At 36.4% G+C, this 15,479-nt stretch overlaps 1 protein-coding gene across 1 annotated transcript in view; it reads left to right on the top strand.

Moving 5' to 3' along the window:
* ASCC3 (activating signal cointegrator 1 complex subunit 3) overlaps positions 1-15,479 on the top strand; it is a 283,091-nt gene that overhangs the window by 258,955 nt on the left and 8,657 nt on the right. The window contains exons 37-39 of the mRNA XM_069804940.1: positions 1,672-1,896; positions 14,498-14,649; positions 15,161-15,311. Coding sequence (XP_069661041.1) covers positions 1,672-1,896; positions 14,498-14,649; positions 15,161-15,311 — 528 coding nt within the window. The remainder of the gene's footprint in view (positions 1-1,671; positions 1,897-14,497; positions 14,650-15,160; positions 15,312-15,479) is intronic.

Raw genomic sequence — 15,479 nt, 5'->3', positions numbered from 1 at the left:
GCAGCCTTCTATAGAGCTTAAAAAGATTGTGACCTTAGGTTCAGAGAATAAATGACCACAGTTTTCACAAGAGATCTAGGAGAGACATCCAGGATTAAGCAGCAGTTGTCTTTAGTCAGTCTTCACTTCTAATCTGCAGTCAAGATATGAAATAAATTAATGATATTCTGATTTTCTTTCCAAATCTTAAATTTTCTAATACTTACCTTTTCTTTTACATTTATATCACAGTTTAGGTGTAGTTTCATTGTGCCATTAAAGAAAACAGAAAATTTTGTGCTGTCAGTTTTCAAGGGGGTGAAAAACAGCTGTATAACTGTTTTTAGGAATTGTCAAAAAAGGTTCTATGTGTTAGGATATTAATGAGTGGGTATGGTATTTTGCAAGTCAATTAGGTAGCTCTATTAGGTGTTCTAAAATTGCCATTTTCCTTTACCTTACTCTGCATTGGTTACTGTTGTAAATATTTCATTAGTATGAATTGGCAGGAAGTCTGACTGGGGACTGAGGACTAAAATGCACAGTATCGAATCTATACTTTAAGAGGAGTATAAAACCCTGAACACTTTAATTTAATGGTCTCTGCTAAGCCCATAGTTCGGAAGACATTGCCCTTCAGGCTACCCAAATGACTTTTTATTTTATGACAAAAGAAATACACTCTCTTAAATTACAGATGGAAAAGATATCAGATATTATAAAACTCTTACTTTACTTGCGAGTTTTATACTTTAAAAAGATCATTCTCATTCCAAACAAGAATATGCACGCATGCATGCACAAGAGGATTTTGTGGAGGAAAAAAAAATCACCAATTAAGTCACAGAACTGACTCTTCAGCCTGAATTACAGTTCTTAGGATGCTTCTGTTAAATTTTCTTTCTTTCAGAGACAGCGAATTTCCCTAGCAGGAGAATGAACATCTCTGCTCTGGCTAGTAGAACAGTCATACTCTTTCCTCTCAGCCCCAAGGATGTTGCTACTCATACTACATTTAGATTACCTGTTGGTGTGCAGCTCCTTTTTGCAACATGAGAAAGTTCTTAGACAGCTTTCATTTTGGCATTAATGGTAGTAGTCCCACTCTGGAACACAAAGGATAGTTTTCAACACCTACTTAACATTATTTTGCTCTTTGATCGCTGGTCATCTGTTGCTTAGACACTGACTGCTCAAAATATTGAAAATATGTTTTAAAAGAACCTTACCAGAGCTATTTCAAACCCACTCTGTTTTGAATACAAAGAGAAAAGTAGAAACCTTGAAAATAGAAAATATGAATTATTGACTTCTTTATAGCTAACCTTACAATGCTTTTGTGAGCCAGCCAGGGTAGGATATCTGTAGAAGGTCATCTCAAATACTGAGTGATCCAATGAATGTATTTATTTCACTGATTTTATTTTCTTCTCCTCTAATGCTAAATCAGCTATGTGAAAAAAATATATATATATATGTATAATTGTGTGAATATTTGTGAATGTTTTACCAGCTATTGTTTTCCCACACATGTGATTTTGATAAATAAGTATGCTTTCTAAACATTAAAATGCTTCTATTTTAACAATGAAATCTAACTGTAGTAAATTAAATGCATATAATTTTAATGTCTCAGTAAGCAATAATAATTATTCTGAAGTTAATGACAATGGTTAATTTTTTTTTTTTAAGAATGCTGATGAGTACACAGATCTGCCTGTGAGACACAATGAAGATCAGATGAACAGTGAACTGGCAAAACATCTTCCAGTTGAAGTCAATCCCCATTCATTTGACAGTTCACACACAAAAACACACCTCCTGCTGCAAGCCCACTTCAGTCATGCCATGCTGCCTTGTCCAGATTATGCAACTGATACAAAGACAGTATTGGACCAAGCAATTAGAATATGTCAGGTATAGTAATGCATTTCAGTATTTAACTCTTGTTGGTTTACTATTTATTGTTAGTGTGTTGTAATATTTTGAATATAGAAAAATCTGAAGACTTCTTGCAGTCTTATGGAGAACTGGTACCACGCAGTGTGATACCACTTTGTTTAGGGAGGAACTAGATGCCCATAAAGATGCCCACTTTACAGAACTGGAGCTGAACAAACTTATGGTAAAAGACTGTGGAACTCTGGTTGGAGGCATCTGTTGCCATAGGGCTCACCTCTTCTTCAATATGCAACAGCTTTCTATCTCTGTATCCTGGAATGTTCTACATAAGTCTTTCCTGCATGGGTGTGCTCCTTGCAGATTATTATGCTGACCCCCAAGAACCTGTCTCCCATGGGTACTTTTATTTTCATAGCACCCAAAAGTGCTGTAGTCACTGCCAAGCATAAATAAAACATGTTTTGAAATGTGATTTGGGACAAGATACAGGGCTTTTCTCTGGCTTGTGAAAAGATATGTCTTCTATTTCCCAATTATCACAGAGTCAAAGAGCACACTTAAACTCAGTCTGGAGGCTTGTGACTTTTACAGTTGTAGTGCAGTCGCAACCCACAGAAACTAAACTGACCATGGAGAGTACTGGTAACAAGCAATCACGTGCACAGCTGCATGCCTCAAAAGAATTTTAAAGCAGCAATTTGAGTTTGGAATGGAGTGCTGCCATATCTGAAAAGCACAGTTACAGCAGGAAGGGTGAGCTCTAGTTGACGCAGGGAACAGCCGCCCCTCTGATTCTGCCGGAAAGGAATAATACTCTCTTTAGTAGAACTGGACAAGGACTCATTCACAGGTTCTTGAAGATCAGGTAGCCTTCAACAAACTATTCTTTTTATCTTCCTCAATTCAATATCTGTAAAATAGGGACAGCTATTCTTTCTTCCTACAGTTTTTGTTTGCTCAAATTTTAATATCCTCGGTGATCTATATGTCAACTATCAGAATGAGGCTTTGATCTTGTTTGAAGACTGTTGGCAATATGGGAACTGCAAACATCATTGTGTCAAGCCTACCAGTTTGTAAAACTATGCTATGAGAAATTATTAATCAATGCTCTAGACAGACAAAATACCATGGGCAATTCAGCGTCCAGTGATTTGGGTAAGTCTCGATCTTACACTAACAAAAACTGCAAGCTCGCGATACTAATATTGAACAAAGCAAAACTAAAATTAAGAAAAGGAAAGTAAGAAGCAAATAACACCACAGATGTTATTGCTATGCAGTCTTAAACTTGGCAACCAGCAGTGCTTGAATGCAAGTCTACTCCAGATATTTCAAATCAATAAAATCATGGTGCTAAAAGCTTCAACATATGAACAGTTATTATTCATAGTACTCAGTTATGAACAGAGAACAACGTCACTTGCTCAGGTGAGAAAATTCACCTTTGTTTCAAAGAAATCACATACAGGTTCATTTAGACATTTGTGGCATTAGTGTTTGGGAGGTAATTACATATTTGGAAAAAATGTAAATTAAAGATTCTTTTTAATAATTATTTTGCTCAATATTTATCTTTCTTTGTTAAGAAATTTTTTTTTTAATCCTGTTACTGTATAATAGGTATTTCAGAAACAATAATCACTCAGAAGAAAAAAAACTAAAATATTCAACAGTTCCTTTAAACTGAAGTAGAGTTCAGAAGAGTACTATTCCATACTGTGCCTTGGCACTCAGATCTTCGGTTAACTACTACATAATGTTACATACACAGTCATCTTAAAAAAAAAAAAAAGTTGGTCTAAAAAAAAAAAAAGAAAAAACATGCAAGCATTTTTTTATTTTGAAGTTGGCGCATGGTTTACATCTCTTGGGAGAATATTTGTTCCATCTTATTAGTCACGCTTTCCAAATGGAGGTTAAAGTTCCCAGAATATAAGCAATAGACAGGGTTACACTTTCAATACTGGTTGTTACCTTTTTCCTTAGCAGTGACCTGCTGATGAACTCTGGGTCAACAGAGGTGGAAAAAAAGATGTTAGTTGTGGAAAAGGAACTGAACCATAGAAGGATCCATTGATAACCATATTCAGTGGGTGATGTTCTCTGTGTGTGTGAACACGTGCTCACGCACCATCAAACATAAAATTCAGCAGTGAGACGGGAATTGGTTTTTTAGTTATGTTGAATGTTTGTTTATTTATGTACAAAGTACTTTAGCTGTTAAGGTTGTATAGCTAACCTTCAAATTGTGACCTGAACATAAACTGTTATTATTGCTGGCGGGTATATGAATGACAGACTTTCCATATCAGCACTGCTTTTCTGTTACAAGGCGGCAAGATCTTTCAAAGAGCTTTTACAAGTGGTTGTATCTCGGTACGTACAGCAGGCCTCCATCCCAGGTCCCCTGCAGAGCAGATTTGCCTTCTCTAGCCACGATACATAAGCAAGCCTCTTTCCATCACAGACTATTAAGCTTCTACACACTTCTGTGCTGTCTTTCACCTGAATCAGCTTTCTCTCCCGTGGTTCCTTTCACATCCCACCCATTGTGTCCTCCTTCCCATTCCTCCAAAGCCCTCTGGGCCTTTTTCATCGCTAGTGGCTTTAGGCACAGTTGTGTTAATGGTCAGTCAGAAAACTTAAGTTAACAGCATCAGATAGATAAATGTAGCTGCTGGATTTCGGGTAAGGTTCCACTCTCTTCTAACGAAAAAAATTATGCAACCACTCGTAAATTAATTTTCCTGAGATGTCTTAGAAGTTTTTGTTTTATGTTAGAATTCTGTTCATCTATACTCATGATGAAAGATAGAAGTCATAAGCATTTACTGGAATTTGAGGAGTCATGGTGCTGGCTCAGTAGTGGAATGTAATTGTTAACAATTCCATAGAAAATGGAAGAAATATATTCTGTTACAATTTTCCTATAGTTAACATTTCTTAGGTATAGATGGAGTTCACTGTAGCAAGATAAAATTTAATATCTATATACCCAGGATGAAGTACAGAATTCTTTCCGTTTTGCTGCAGAAATACGGGGAATAGCAATATGTAACCTTCTGGAAGGCAAATGCCTCTCTGCTCCCACACCCATCTCTGTAACGAGTGGCCACTGAGGCATTGACTAGATAGACTGAAGGAATGTCCCTGCCCGACACTGAAAAGCTCAAGTCAAAAACTAACAAGTTTGTTGTCAGTGACAGGCTCTTACAGATAAAGCACAGAAGGTTCCCATGGCTCAAAAAATCTGCTGTGACTTCCTATGTGACCTTGGCCAAGTCATTTAATTTTTATTTAATACAATTACAGTAGACAGCATATTCTCTTCAAGCCTAGCACTCTGTCTGCATTATTTTTACTGAGAAAAGATAGAGGTGTCAGTAACATGGTGCTCAGCACTCCAGTAGCTGCTCAAAATCACACACTTCTCCACTTCTTGCAGAAGAACGTCAAAGAATAAAAATTCTAATGAAATTATTTGTCTAATATTTTTGTAGAATATAATTATTATTGTAAAGACAATACCCTACCTTTTTTCCTATCTCTGATTTAAGAATACGTGAAACAGACTAAATCTAATCTCTTTTTTACTTCTTTTGTCAAGCCTTATATTTTGTGACTGTGTATTCAGCGATCAGTTCTTACTCTGCTGTTTTAAGACTATTGCCTATATTTGCATTAATTGAAATGAATAATTGAGGCAGTAATACCACCAGTCTCAGATTCAGCAGGGCAGTCTCTTCTAGGAAAGGGACTGCTGGCTTTGCGTTGGGATTGGCCACAAGCCTCCACTTGTAGTATAATCATTGATAAAATATTTTAATATTGCCAGGAGCAGAACTGCCATGGAACTCAGCCTTAACCTTTGAGAAGTGTTTACCTATGGATGTGTTAAACACATCTCAGTAGGGTACCTGTGCACTGAGAGAAGATGGACATGAAGTCAGATTCCAAACTGCAGAATAAAGACTAGTTTGCATGGGAAACAGGCACATCCCTGAAACGAGGACCTTGTAACACTGTCACTGATGGCCTGTCCTTCCCCGTCATGTTACTCCTCTAGAGAATCTAATTTTGACAGGAAATGAAAAACTCTTTGGATTAAGAGCCACATTTCCTTAGCTGGACGATGACGTGTGTAACACCGCTTTACCCATACTAAAACAGTTGAAGTAAATAAGTTGTTTCTGGTCATTTAAATTGCAGCTTTTGCTACAGTTCTGCTTATGAGAATCAAGTTTGTAGTACATGTTCAGGGTCATCAAGTATTGCACAAATATGCTGCCCAATTCAGCTGTGTTTTAAGAGCTAGCTTACGTATGAAATGCTTACCCTACTGAACCGCAGACTGTTCTGGCTGATGGTGGGAGCTGTATGCACTGCTCCTCAGGCAAAAGGTACTTTCCTGCTGTATCAGCACAGCTGCAACCAGCGGAGGTGCCCAAGCTGCAGTTCCCAGACTAAAAGAACGAGAATGTCCCTCAGCTCTGGACTTCCCATCCTCCCCAAGCCTCCTCAGTTCATAACAGCCACTAAAACTATTGACTTGGGGAGCCATATCCCTTGGATCGTTTGTTTTCCTGCCCATGAGGAAATGGAGTTGTCCTTAAAGATCCTAAGTGTGCTTTGAGCTCATATGTTGTCTATTGTTAGTGCAGGTGTGCCAATTACGTGCTGCAAGGTGGTGGGAGTTACAGGAATGGCCTATTTTACAGTTGTGTATGTAAGATTTGTCCAGAAGCGCCAAGGGAAAGAGATAATTGCTTTAATGGGTGCATTGGCAACTATAAATAAGTGGGCAGCTTTACTGAAGGAAGGGAAGAGAATCAAATTAACTTGAAAATGCAGAGGATTATTCAGAAACAAGTGAAGAGCAAAGGCCGTATCTCTTTAGCTACTACACGTATTCTTTGTGTATGCGGTAATATTCCAGTGATAGCACCATGTTTGCAATTTTACTTACCTACTGGCTGCTTTCATGGTTGGATGGCTATTATTCCACATTAGGAGGGTAGAAATAATAGAATGATCAGAAAACCTGTAGTGCATATACTGGACGGTAATGCTCATTTATAGGTACTAAACAGCAATGGATAGCTGTGTAGTGGAAGTACCTGGACATGTTGGGGTGGAATTACTTGCTGCCTGCTTGTGGTTTATAGGTATATATGTGGGAGAAGGGAGGGTTACCTTTGTGGCAGTGGTGTTGGGGTTTTGCTTGCTATGGATAATTGGTGAACTGGTGTATGGAAGCATCTTGGTCACAGTTTAATGATGATTTGGTGCTGCTTATATATAATCCCTCCCCCACCCATGACAAACCTTTTCCCAGTTGGGGCTGGAGGAAATGAGTAATGCTTAACCCATTTGTGTGATCAATTCACTTAAGCAGCTACTGTGAAATGTTAATCACAACTTTAATTTGTACTGCATTAGCATTTTGATTAACTTGTAGGCTTGCTAGCACACTTGAAGCACTTTTACTCATAGTTACAGCTCGGAAATGACTTTTTGATTAATTAAGTTTGTTAGACAGCAGCTGAGCTTCCTGAATGCTAACCTTATGGGGCTAAAAGTTCAGGAGAAAGTTACTGGGAATAACTGTTGCTGTTGAAAAGGATTCTTGTGAATGCACTCAAAAATTTTTAATTATTGAAAAAATATTATATTACTACTTTGAAACTGACTTTAAAGAGGGTGATTTTATTATGAGAAAGATGCTGTATATTTTTCATGGGTTTGGTAAATTTGTGTACGATTTGGAACAAATGCCATCTTTAAGACATTGTTTATGCTAGGAAACTGGGATTTCTTGCCAAGACATTTTTATCAAAAACATTTTACTGTATTTCCAGCTCACTAGCATAGTGGAGAATATCAATTTATTAATTAATAATTTGAAAATAAATTGGATATTGGGACTCAAGTTCTGAACATGTTGGGTTATGCCCTACCAAGTTTACATTGCTGGTATCACATTCCATAGCTGCTTTTATCTCTGTAATACTATCAAAAAAAAAAGTCAGTAAGAACCCAAGGGTTGCACTCCACTAAATGTAGACAGTAAGTGATTTGTCCTTTCCCTGGTTCTGATCGTACTAATAATGTTACTATGGAGGCTAAAGGAGAACACAGGGATAGGAATCTTACAAAGCAGCTAGGAAGGTCATAATTTGCATACATCAGTGAGACCTTTATGATGATGGGAGAATGAAGAATTAGTCTCTCGTAGGGGGTAGAAGAGCATATGGAAGAGGGAGCTGAATATGCTTGTAAAAAAAAGTGAAGGAAAGGGGGATGCAGAGGGCAGTATAAAAGGAGTGCCTCCTGAATAGGATTAATTACATCTTATTCGCTGTATCTCTGATAAAGTACAAGGGGGGGGGGGGTGTAAGGGGGGTTGTCTGTAGGCTGAAACTATACAGATGTATGAGTCTGATTTAATTAATCTGAAAGACCTCCTCTCCCTCCCCAAATTAATACATTTCTAAAAAGTAATCTTGGACTAGATCTCCGAAGTGCAAAGGTTCTGTAGATGCCTCTTTTGCCAATATATGACATAAAAAAGGTAGTGACCTTAAAACCCTCTGTAAGACTTCTTCAAATAAATTCCAACTTTTCAAGTCAGTTGTTGTTTCTGGGGTATATAATTGAAGCATCATAATCATGATTTATATAAAAACATTAAACTTATAGTACATGGCATGCTTTAACATCTGGAAAAATATTTTACTTGTAGTAGTATGATCTCAAGTCACATGTGGATCATAATATAATATTACATATTGGAAGTTTTCCTACATTTGAAGCGTGTGCAAAAAAGTATGATTATTATTATTCTGAATTCATAGTTTTCAGAAAAATGGGTAAAATGCATACACTTTTGCATATTATTATCTATAAATATTTGTCATATAAACTCTGTAGTCCTAAACAGCTGTAGTTAGGCACCATTCTAATGATTTTAACTTGTATTCTAACTGAAGTTTAGTCCTAGACAACAGAATTTATATTATCATGCAGTGAAGACAAGAGTGGGGATATTTTGATTATTTGATATTGAAATACTATACACAAATTCAGGTACAGAAACAGCCTTAACTCTGCTTTTTGATGTAACTGTGCGATACCGGTTTGAAGTATTTTAGTCTTACACAGTTTATTTCTTTTAAATACCTGTTTACTTCCTCAAAGCACCACTGCAGAGTAAGAAAGACTTATATTTGTTTGGCTGAGAATGTGTTGGATTTACATTACATAAACTTACAAGTCTAAGGTGAATGTCATTTTGTATAGAGGGCTGTATACATTAGTGTACCAACCTTCAGTTTCCCGAATGAAGCACTCAAGAAAGTGTCATAGCCTGTGAAGCACTCATACAAAAAATAAAATTAATCTTTTAAGAGTGGATAAATTTGAGCCAGGAAACTCACCCTGAGTGCTCCTGAAGTTTCGGCCCCCATCCACCAAGTCATTACCACCAATGGCATCACTGTAGGCAGTCAACTTTTAGCTTAGTAATCACAGATGTAATTCTCAGCTGGAATGGCACTTCTTACATTACCTTAGTCTCCCTTAGCTAGCCTCTGTGTCCAGAGCAGTTATCATTGTTCATTTAGCTTCATTGCGACTTTCCTTAAATATAATTTAGCCACAAAATATCGACATTTATATTTACAATTTTTACAATTACATTTATATTTACAGTATTTAAGTAAAAATGCTTAGTATATTCACAGTTATATGACAGGTGACTTCAAGCAGAAGAAGCAATTATTCCAAGCAGTATGCAGTCTCCTAATAAAATGCAAGCTGTTTCATTTTAACACTTCAATAACTTATCTTAAAGGAAAAAGCTATTTAATTCATTTGAGTAGATCAGATATTCTGCCAATTGTACAGTCTCTGTTCCCCTGCCACCTATCCAGTCGTACAAGAGTGATCCAGACTATCTGGCTTTCAAATGACTGATGTGAAAGTAATACCAAAAACAGTGTTAAAACTTTGCAAAAAAGTTTCTAAAATAAAAGATTTTGCAATCAGGATATTTTAGTTCCTAGACAAATCTTAATGGGGAAGGGGGGGGAGTGGAGCAGATATGTTTATTATGGAACAATTTACTATCTGTTGTTTTGAGCATATATTCAGAGTGCTTAAAAACACCAAAGAAAAGCAATGTTTTGCTATCAGTGAGTGTTCCACACACTCACCTCTCCCACATCTTGCCTCCATCTTTGCTTTCCCTCCAGCTAAGGAATTATAAACCATAATTGAAATTCCAAGCATCGGTAGTAACTTTGGCTAAAAAGAGAGAGACTGTTAAATCTGAGCTTCATGTTAGACCAGAAAGGTACAATTTGATCAGTTTAAGTAATTCAGTACCTTAAGGACAACCAACCACTGCTCCTGAAAATAAGATGATAGAAACCTGATAATAGATGCTGAGGGTTTCATATTAATGTACTTCTGGAATGAAGAAAGAAAGAACAAGATTTTGATCCAAACATTTTGATATTCAATTCGGAATATCATCAAAATGAAAATTTTTGCCATACCTGACAGGTATACCTACATCAATCAGTTACTGAGCATCAGCTTTTTTGTCCTACCCATGCCATGGTTTATAGCTTGTTGCTACCCATGTTGGTACAAGCCAAGGTATTTTTGATAATGACAGACAAAATGTTAAAGGATGTGTCACTAACTGCTATTATTACTTTGTTGTTGTCCAAGTATGACACTTGAAAGGCTTAAAAGCTAACGCCTGATTCCTTCAATAAAACCTGTCTCGGTATAGGCCTCTGCTTTTATTCTCCTAAGTGCAGGAAGAGGCCCAAACAGGCTGATGGTAAGCATATTTTTCATTATAACAAGCAACAGTTCCCTTGACTCCATCTGTTTACCCCATCTTTTCTGCTTTAGGTTAAAAAGTAGTGGGCTTAGGGCTTTTTTTTTTTCAATTTGTTGGTTTACCAAAAAATATTTGTATCTTTTTTCTGTAAGTAAAAGCATCTTTACAGTTTTGTTGGTTTATTTTTTGCACTCGCTGTCCTCTTCTCTTATTTTTTTCTCTGTGATGAAGTTATCCTGTGTTGGCATGAAATTGGGAGGCTAGAAAGGCAGATAACCAATTTGTGCCATTTCTCAGTTTAGAATAATATTCTTAATCGTTCCAATCTTATCAACTATAAGATATTTAGAAATTACGATTATACTGGTTAGTACTTAAAAACAACAACAACAACAAACCAAACAAGTAGCAACTGGAGAAACTAAAGAGACTAAATGTTATTCATCAGATAACATAAATATTAAATACTTAGCTTTTTTTCTTTTGCCTTTTATATTATTTTCTTTATTTTGTTGCTACATTTTATGTAGCTAATTTGGAGATAGGGGAATGACTCAATTTGATACCTTGAGTATTTATAGGAATTTCAATAACCATATAAGTATCAAGCATCTGTGTTTTACACTTAGCAGAAAATGAAACGTGTGTGGGTTTCCAAGGCAGCAGATGAAACAAGCCAACTTTACCATTGTTCTGACTTTTTCACAATGTCACTGTCTTGGATTTCACATCCAGATAGAGATGCTGTGAATAAATTCTATGGGTGAAGAAGCAGAAAATAAGGAGGAAAAGAGGATTTGCCATGTGGATTCATTATAACAATGTGGAACACAGAGTCTCACACACACAGGCTTTCCTTACTCCCTACGGGATATCTATCTGTAGGCCTCTATCAATTTCTAGGAGATTTTCTATGTGAAAGGATCCTCCAGTTAATTTCAGTGTCTAGCTTGTTTTAGATTTGTCTTTCTCTTACGTCTTCTCTCTTCCTTTCCCCTTTTCAAACCTCTGTTAAAAGGGGTGGGGGTAGGGGAATAGATTTTAAAAAAAAAAAAAAAAAAAGGAAAGAAAGAAAACAATGAAAACAGTGTTATGCATGTATCCTCAGAAGCATTTTATGAAAATACCACTGCTTCATGCTGACTAAATATACAACTTACTGTTTCTTCTTGCTGCTCATGGAAAAGACAGGATATCTGTACACCCATTATTCTTCATGTATATACAGCAGTCTTGTCATTGAGGAACATGATGTTTCGGGCTGTGTCAGAATAGCAGAAAGGAAAGAACAAGAATCAGGTAGTGGAGGATAGGAGGGAGATACTGTACTGTCTCAGCAACACGCTCAGAGACACAGACTGTGCCGTGTGTGTAGGCTTCAATATATTTTAAAATGTGGAAGCGGGTAAAGAGCGACTTGCCCTGTAAGTTTAGAAGGTGGACTTCACTCTGATACATGCTGAGAACAATTCCCTCTTTATCTGACTAAAAATCATGTGAACCAACGCATAAATCTACAGGCCATGAAGCTGCTCCTTTCAAATGTGATTTCTAACATAATTTTATTTTCTATTTGGTAAAAATAATCGTGCCTGGAAATCACCTTGGCAGGCCAAGTGAAAAGACAGAAAAAGAAAGCCATTAATGTTGTGCTGTGAGGTACTATTTCTAGGGTCACTAGAAATGTTATTAGAGTGTTTCAGGGTGCTGTGGCTTTTCCTTCAAAAAAGACAAGTTAAACGTTAAATCTAGATCTTTATTAGCTGAAATGCACTTTATCCACAATTCATGAGAAATGAGACATTTGTGTAATACAGGGTAACACTTTAAATGTTTTTCTAAGTGTCACTGATCTTATCACCCCAATCTGGAATAAAACCTGTTGAAATTGCATTGTAAACTGCTAAAATAAACTCTGTGACTGGCCAGCACTGCAACTAACTTGTGTCTTTAAACTCAGTATTTCACCAGAATCAGTGTAATTTAATTGAAATAGCTCTGCGTGTGTAAACAACTCCTTTGTTTAAAGAAGATTTCACTGTTTAGTTTGCCTTAAGTAAATGCTGCCTTTTGTTTGTCTGTAAAACATTTGATTAAATGTAAAGACTTACATAGACAGCTTCTCCTCATTACACTAGTGGCTGGAAAATAAGTTAAAACGATGCAGGTATCTGCTGTCTAAGGAAGTATCAGACAAAATCATTTGTCTTTAAAAGAAAAACCCATGGAAAGATCTTAAGCTTAGTCCTAAAATCAAACTACAACTCTCTTAATACCAAGAAAATGGTATTAAGAAGTGTTGAAACTATTCAATATACCAGACTCTCTTCTTGCTTTCTTAAAAAATGTTTTCTAGTATTTTAATCAAATTCCAAATTCCTTACAAGGCAAACCACTTTTAAATACATGACTTTCTACTGAATTAGAGTGTTGTAATGTGAGGACGCACACTTTATTGTGATCATAATGGTATAAACAACAAAATAAGCAAGACAACTAACATATTAGAATTTTTTTCACCAGCCGAAATGCTTCTATAAATCATAATAATTGTTTTAATGTACTCTAGACAGGGTGAAAAGTATACTATATATGCAAATAACTGCATTTACTATTTAAAAAAAAAAAAACTTGAAAACAAAAGCTCATGTTTGGTCCTTTCTCCTTTGGAAGAAATTTTAAATTCTCTTTCAGACTAACCAAACAGAATTTAAGTCCAGTGAGGAAAAAAGCAAGCATAACAATTTTTTCGTGTCAATAGGGCCACTCGCAATGCACAATCCATAATGAATTTTGCAGATTTAGATCTTTATGCTAGTGATACTTATAGTATACCTTTTACTTGGATTGTTGAAAACATAGTAAGTAGAAATGGACAGAAGCTCATGAGACATGGAAGGCAGGATGATTGCTAACACTTTAAAGTGTGATGTGTAGCTGCATGGCGGGGGGGAGGTGTTTGCTTGGGTTTTTTATGTACTTTGGGAAGGCTTTTCAGATTCAGGATAGAGATGCCAAAGGAGAGACAGCCTCATTCTCAAGATAGTCAACTGTTCACAATGCAAAGGGTGAAATCCATGTTATTTCTGACTGCTCTTACTCACCCTAGCTAAACTATTAGCTATTTTGTAATCTTTCTTCAAGATCTCAAGTTAGGGGTCAGTGTTGAACAAAACCTCAAAAATACTCATTAAGCTAAATTTTAGTCTTTTTATCTAGTCCAATTCAAGAGATGTTTTAAGTCCTTAGGTTAAATTGGGAATAATAACTGCTACTGGTAAGTGACATTAGTATTAATTTTTGAATGTAAATATGATGTTGTTCTTCAATAGTTCAAGGATTTTTGAATAATTGTGCAATTCTGGCACAGCTCTCATGTCACAATATAAACCAATACTACAGTTAATTGTAACTTCTTCCTTTACAGTAAACTTTGAGACGTATTCCTTTCATTCTGAGTTGGATTATGTAAAAGAGAGGTTATTTGTAAGGAAAAGATCCCACTGTCTGCTCTCACCCCCACAAACATGGTGTAAATTATCTTTTCAAGGGTAAGAGTTGATGATGATGCATGACTTAATCCATCTTTTTTCAAGGTTAATTCAAAAGATGCCTACTGCCATCAGTAGAGGTTGAAGTTGAAGGCCTAGAAATTCCTGTATGTTAAACATTAAATAAATGCTCTTACTTGCATGAACCAGGTACACAATTATACTTGCATTCTCTTTTTTTTAATATATATATGTCTCTTTTGATTAGGCAATGCTGGATGTTGCAGCACATCATGGCTGGCTGGTAACTGCTCTGAATATAACCAATCTGGTGCAGATGGTGGTTCAGGGCAGATGGATACATGACTCCTCCCTGCTTACTTTGCCCAATATAGAGCTACACCACCTTCACCTTTTTCGGTATGTAATTCTTTTAAGCATTTGCAGGTTTGCAATTTCATTCCACTTCTGACTGCTGATTGTGTTTGAATGTCATTGTTGTGCTCGAGAACGTTCATTAATGCGCCAGAAGCAGAACTCATTCTTTCACAGTGATGCTTTCCCAAATGGAATTTCTGTTTCTGTTTTCAATATTCATTGATTAATTAACTCCCACAGATTATTTTGAGAACCATGATTCGAGACAAATTAACAAGAGATCACTGGAAGGGTTCCAAGTCCTAACAAATCTAACTCTGTATATTAATTATCTCTTTATTTTAATCCATTATAAAAATACATTAGTATCCATCTTAATATCATAGATAATGCTAAGCTCTATAGACGCCTAGATGATGCAGTAATTAACGCTACCCAAAAATAAATGACCAACATTTAATAACAGAAAGCAGTATCAAGTTTTACCACCAAAACAACTGAAAACAAATGTTTGCTTTCCCTCCCTGGGCATATGTTTTGCTGTCTGTATCAGGAAGTGGAGCCAAGGCAAAAGGAAGAGTGTGTATGGAGGTTACCAAGGACCTATTGAGTGTCTTCCCGAACTAATGGCTGCCTGCGAAGGAAAAGAGAATGTTTTTGCTTCCATTGTGGACAGTGAATTGCAAACAGCACACATTTCACAGGTAATACTTTCTATCCATTTGGTCGTTATCAATGTGATTGGAAAGGAAGAGTAGTTGGGAAAAGAAATACTCACTTCACTTCCCCTCAGCAAATATCATGTGATGTTCTGTATAAAGTGCAACACATTCATTCCTCTAATTTCAAGGTACTGCTAGCTTTACGAAGGT

Source organism: Haliaeetus albicilla, chromosome 17 (genome assembly GCF_947461875.1).
Source record: "Haliaeetus albicilla chromosome 17, bHalAlb1.1, whole genome shotgun sequence".
Lineage (NCBI taxonomy): Eukaryota > Metazoa > Chordata > Aves > Accipitriformes > Accipitridae > Haliaeetus > Haliaeetus albicilla.
The sequence above is the reverse complement of the archived record's forward strand: the minus strand, read 5'-3'. Positions and strand labels throughout refer to the sequence as shown.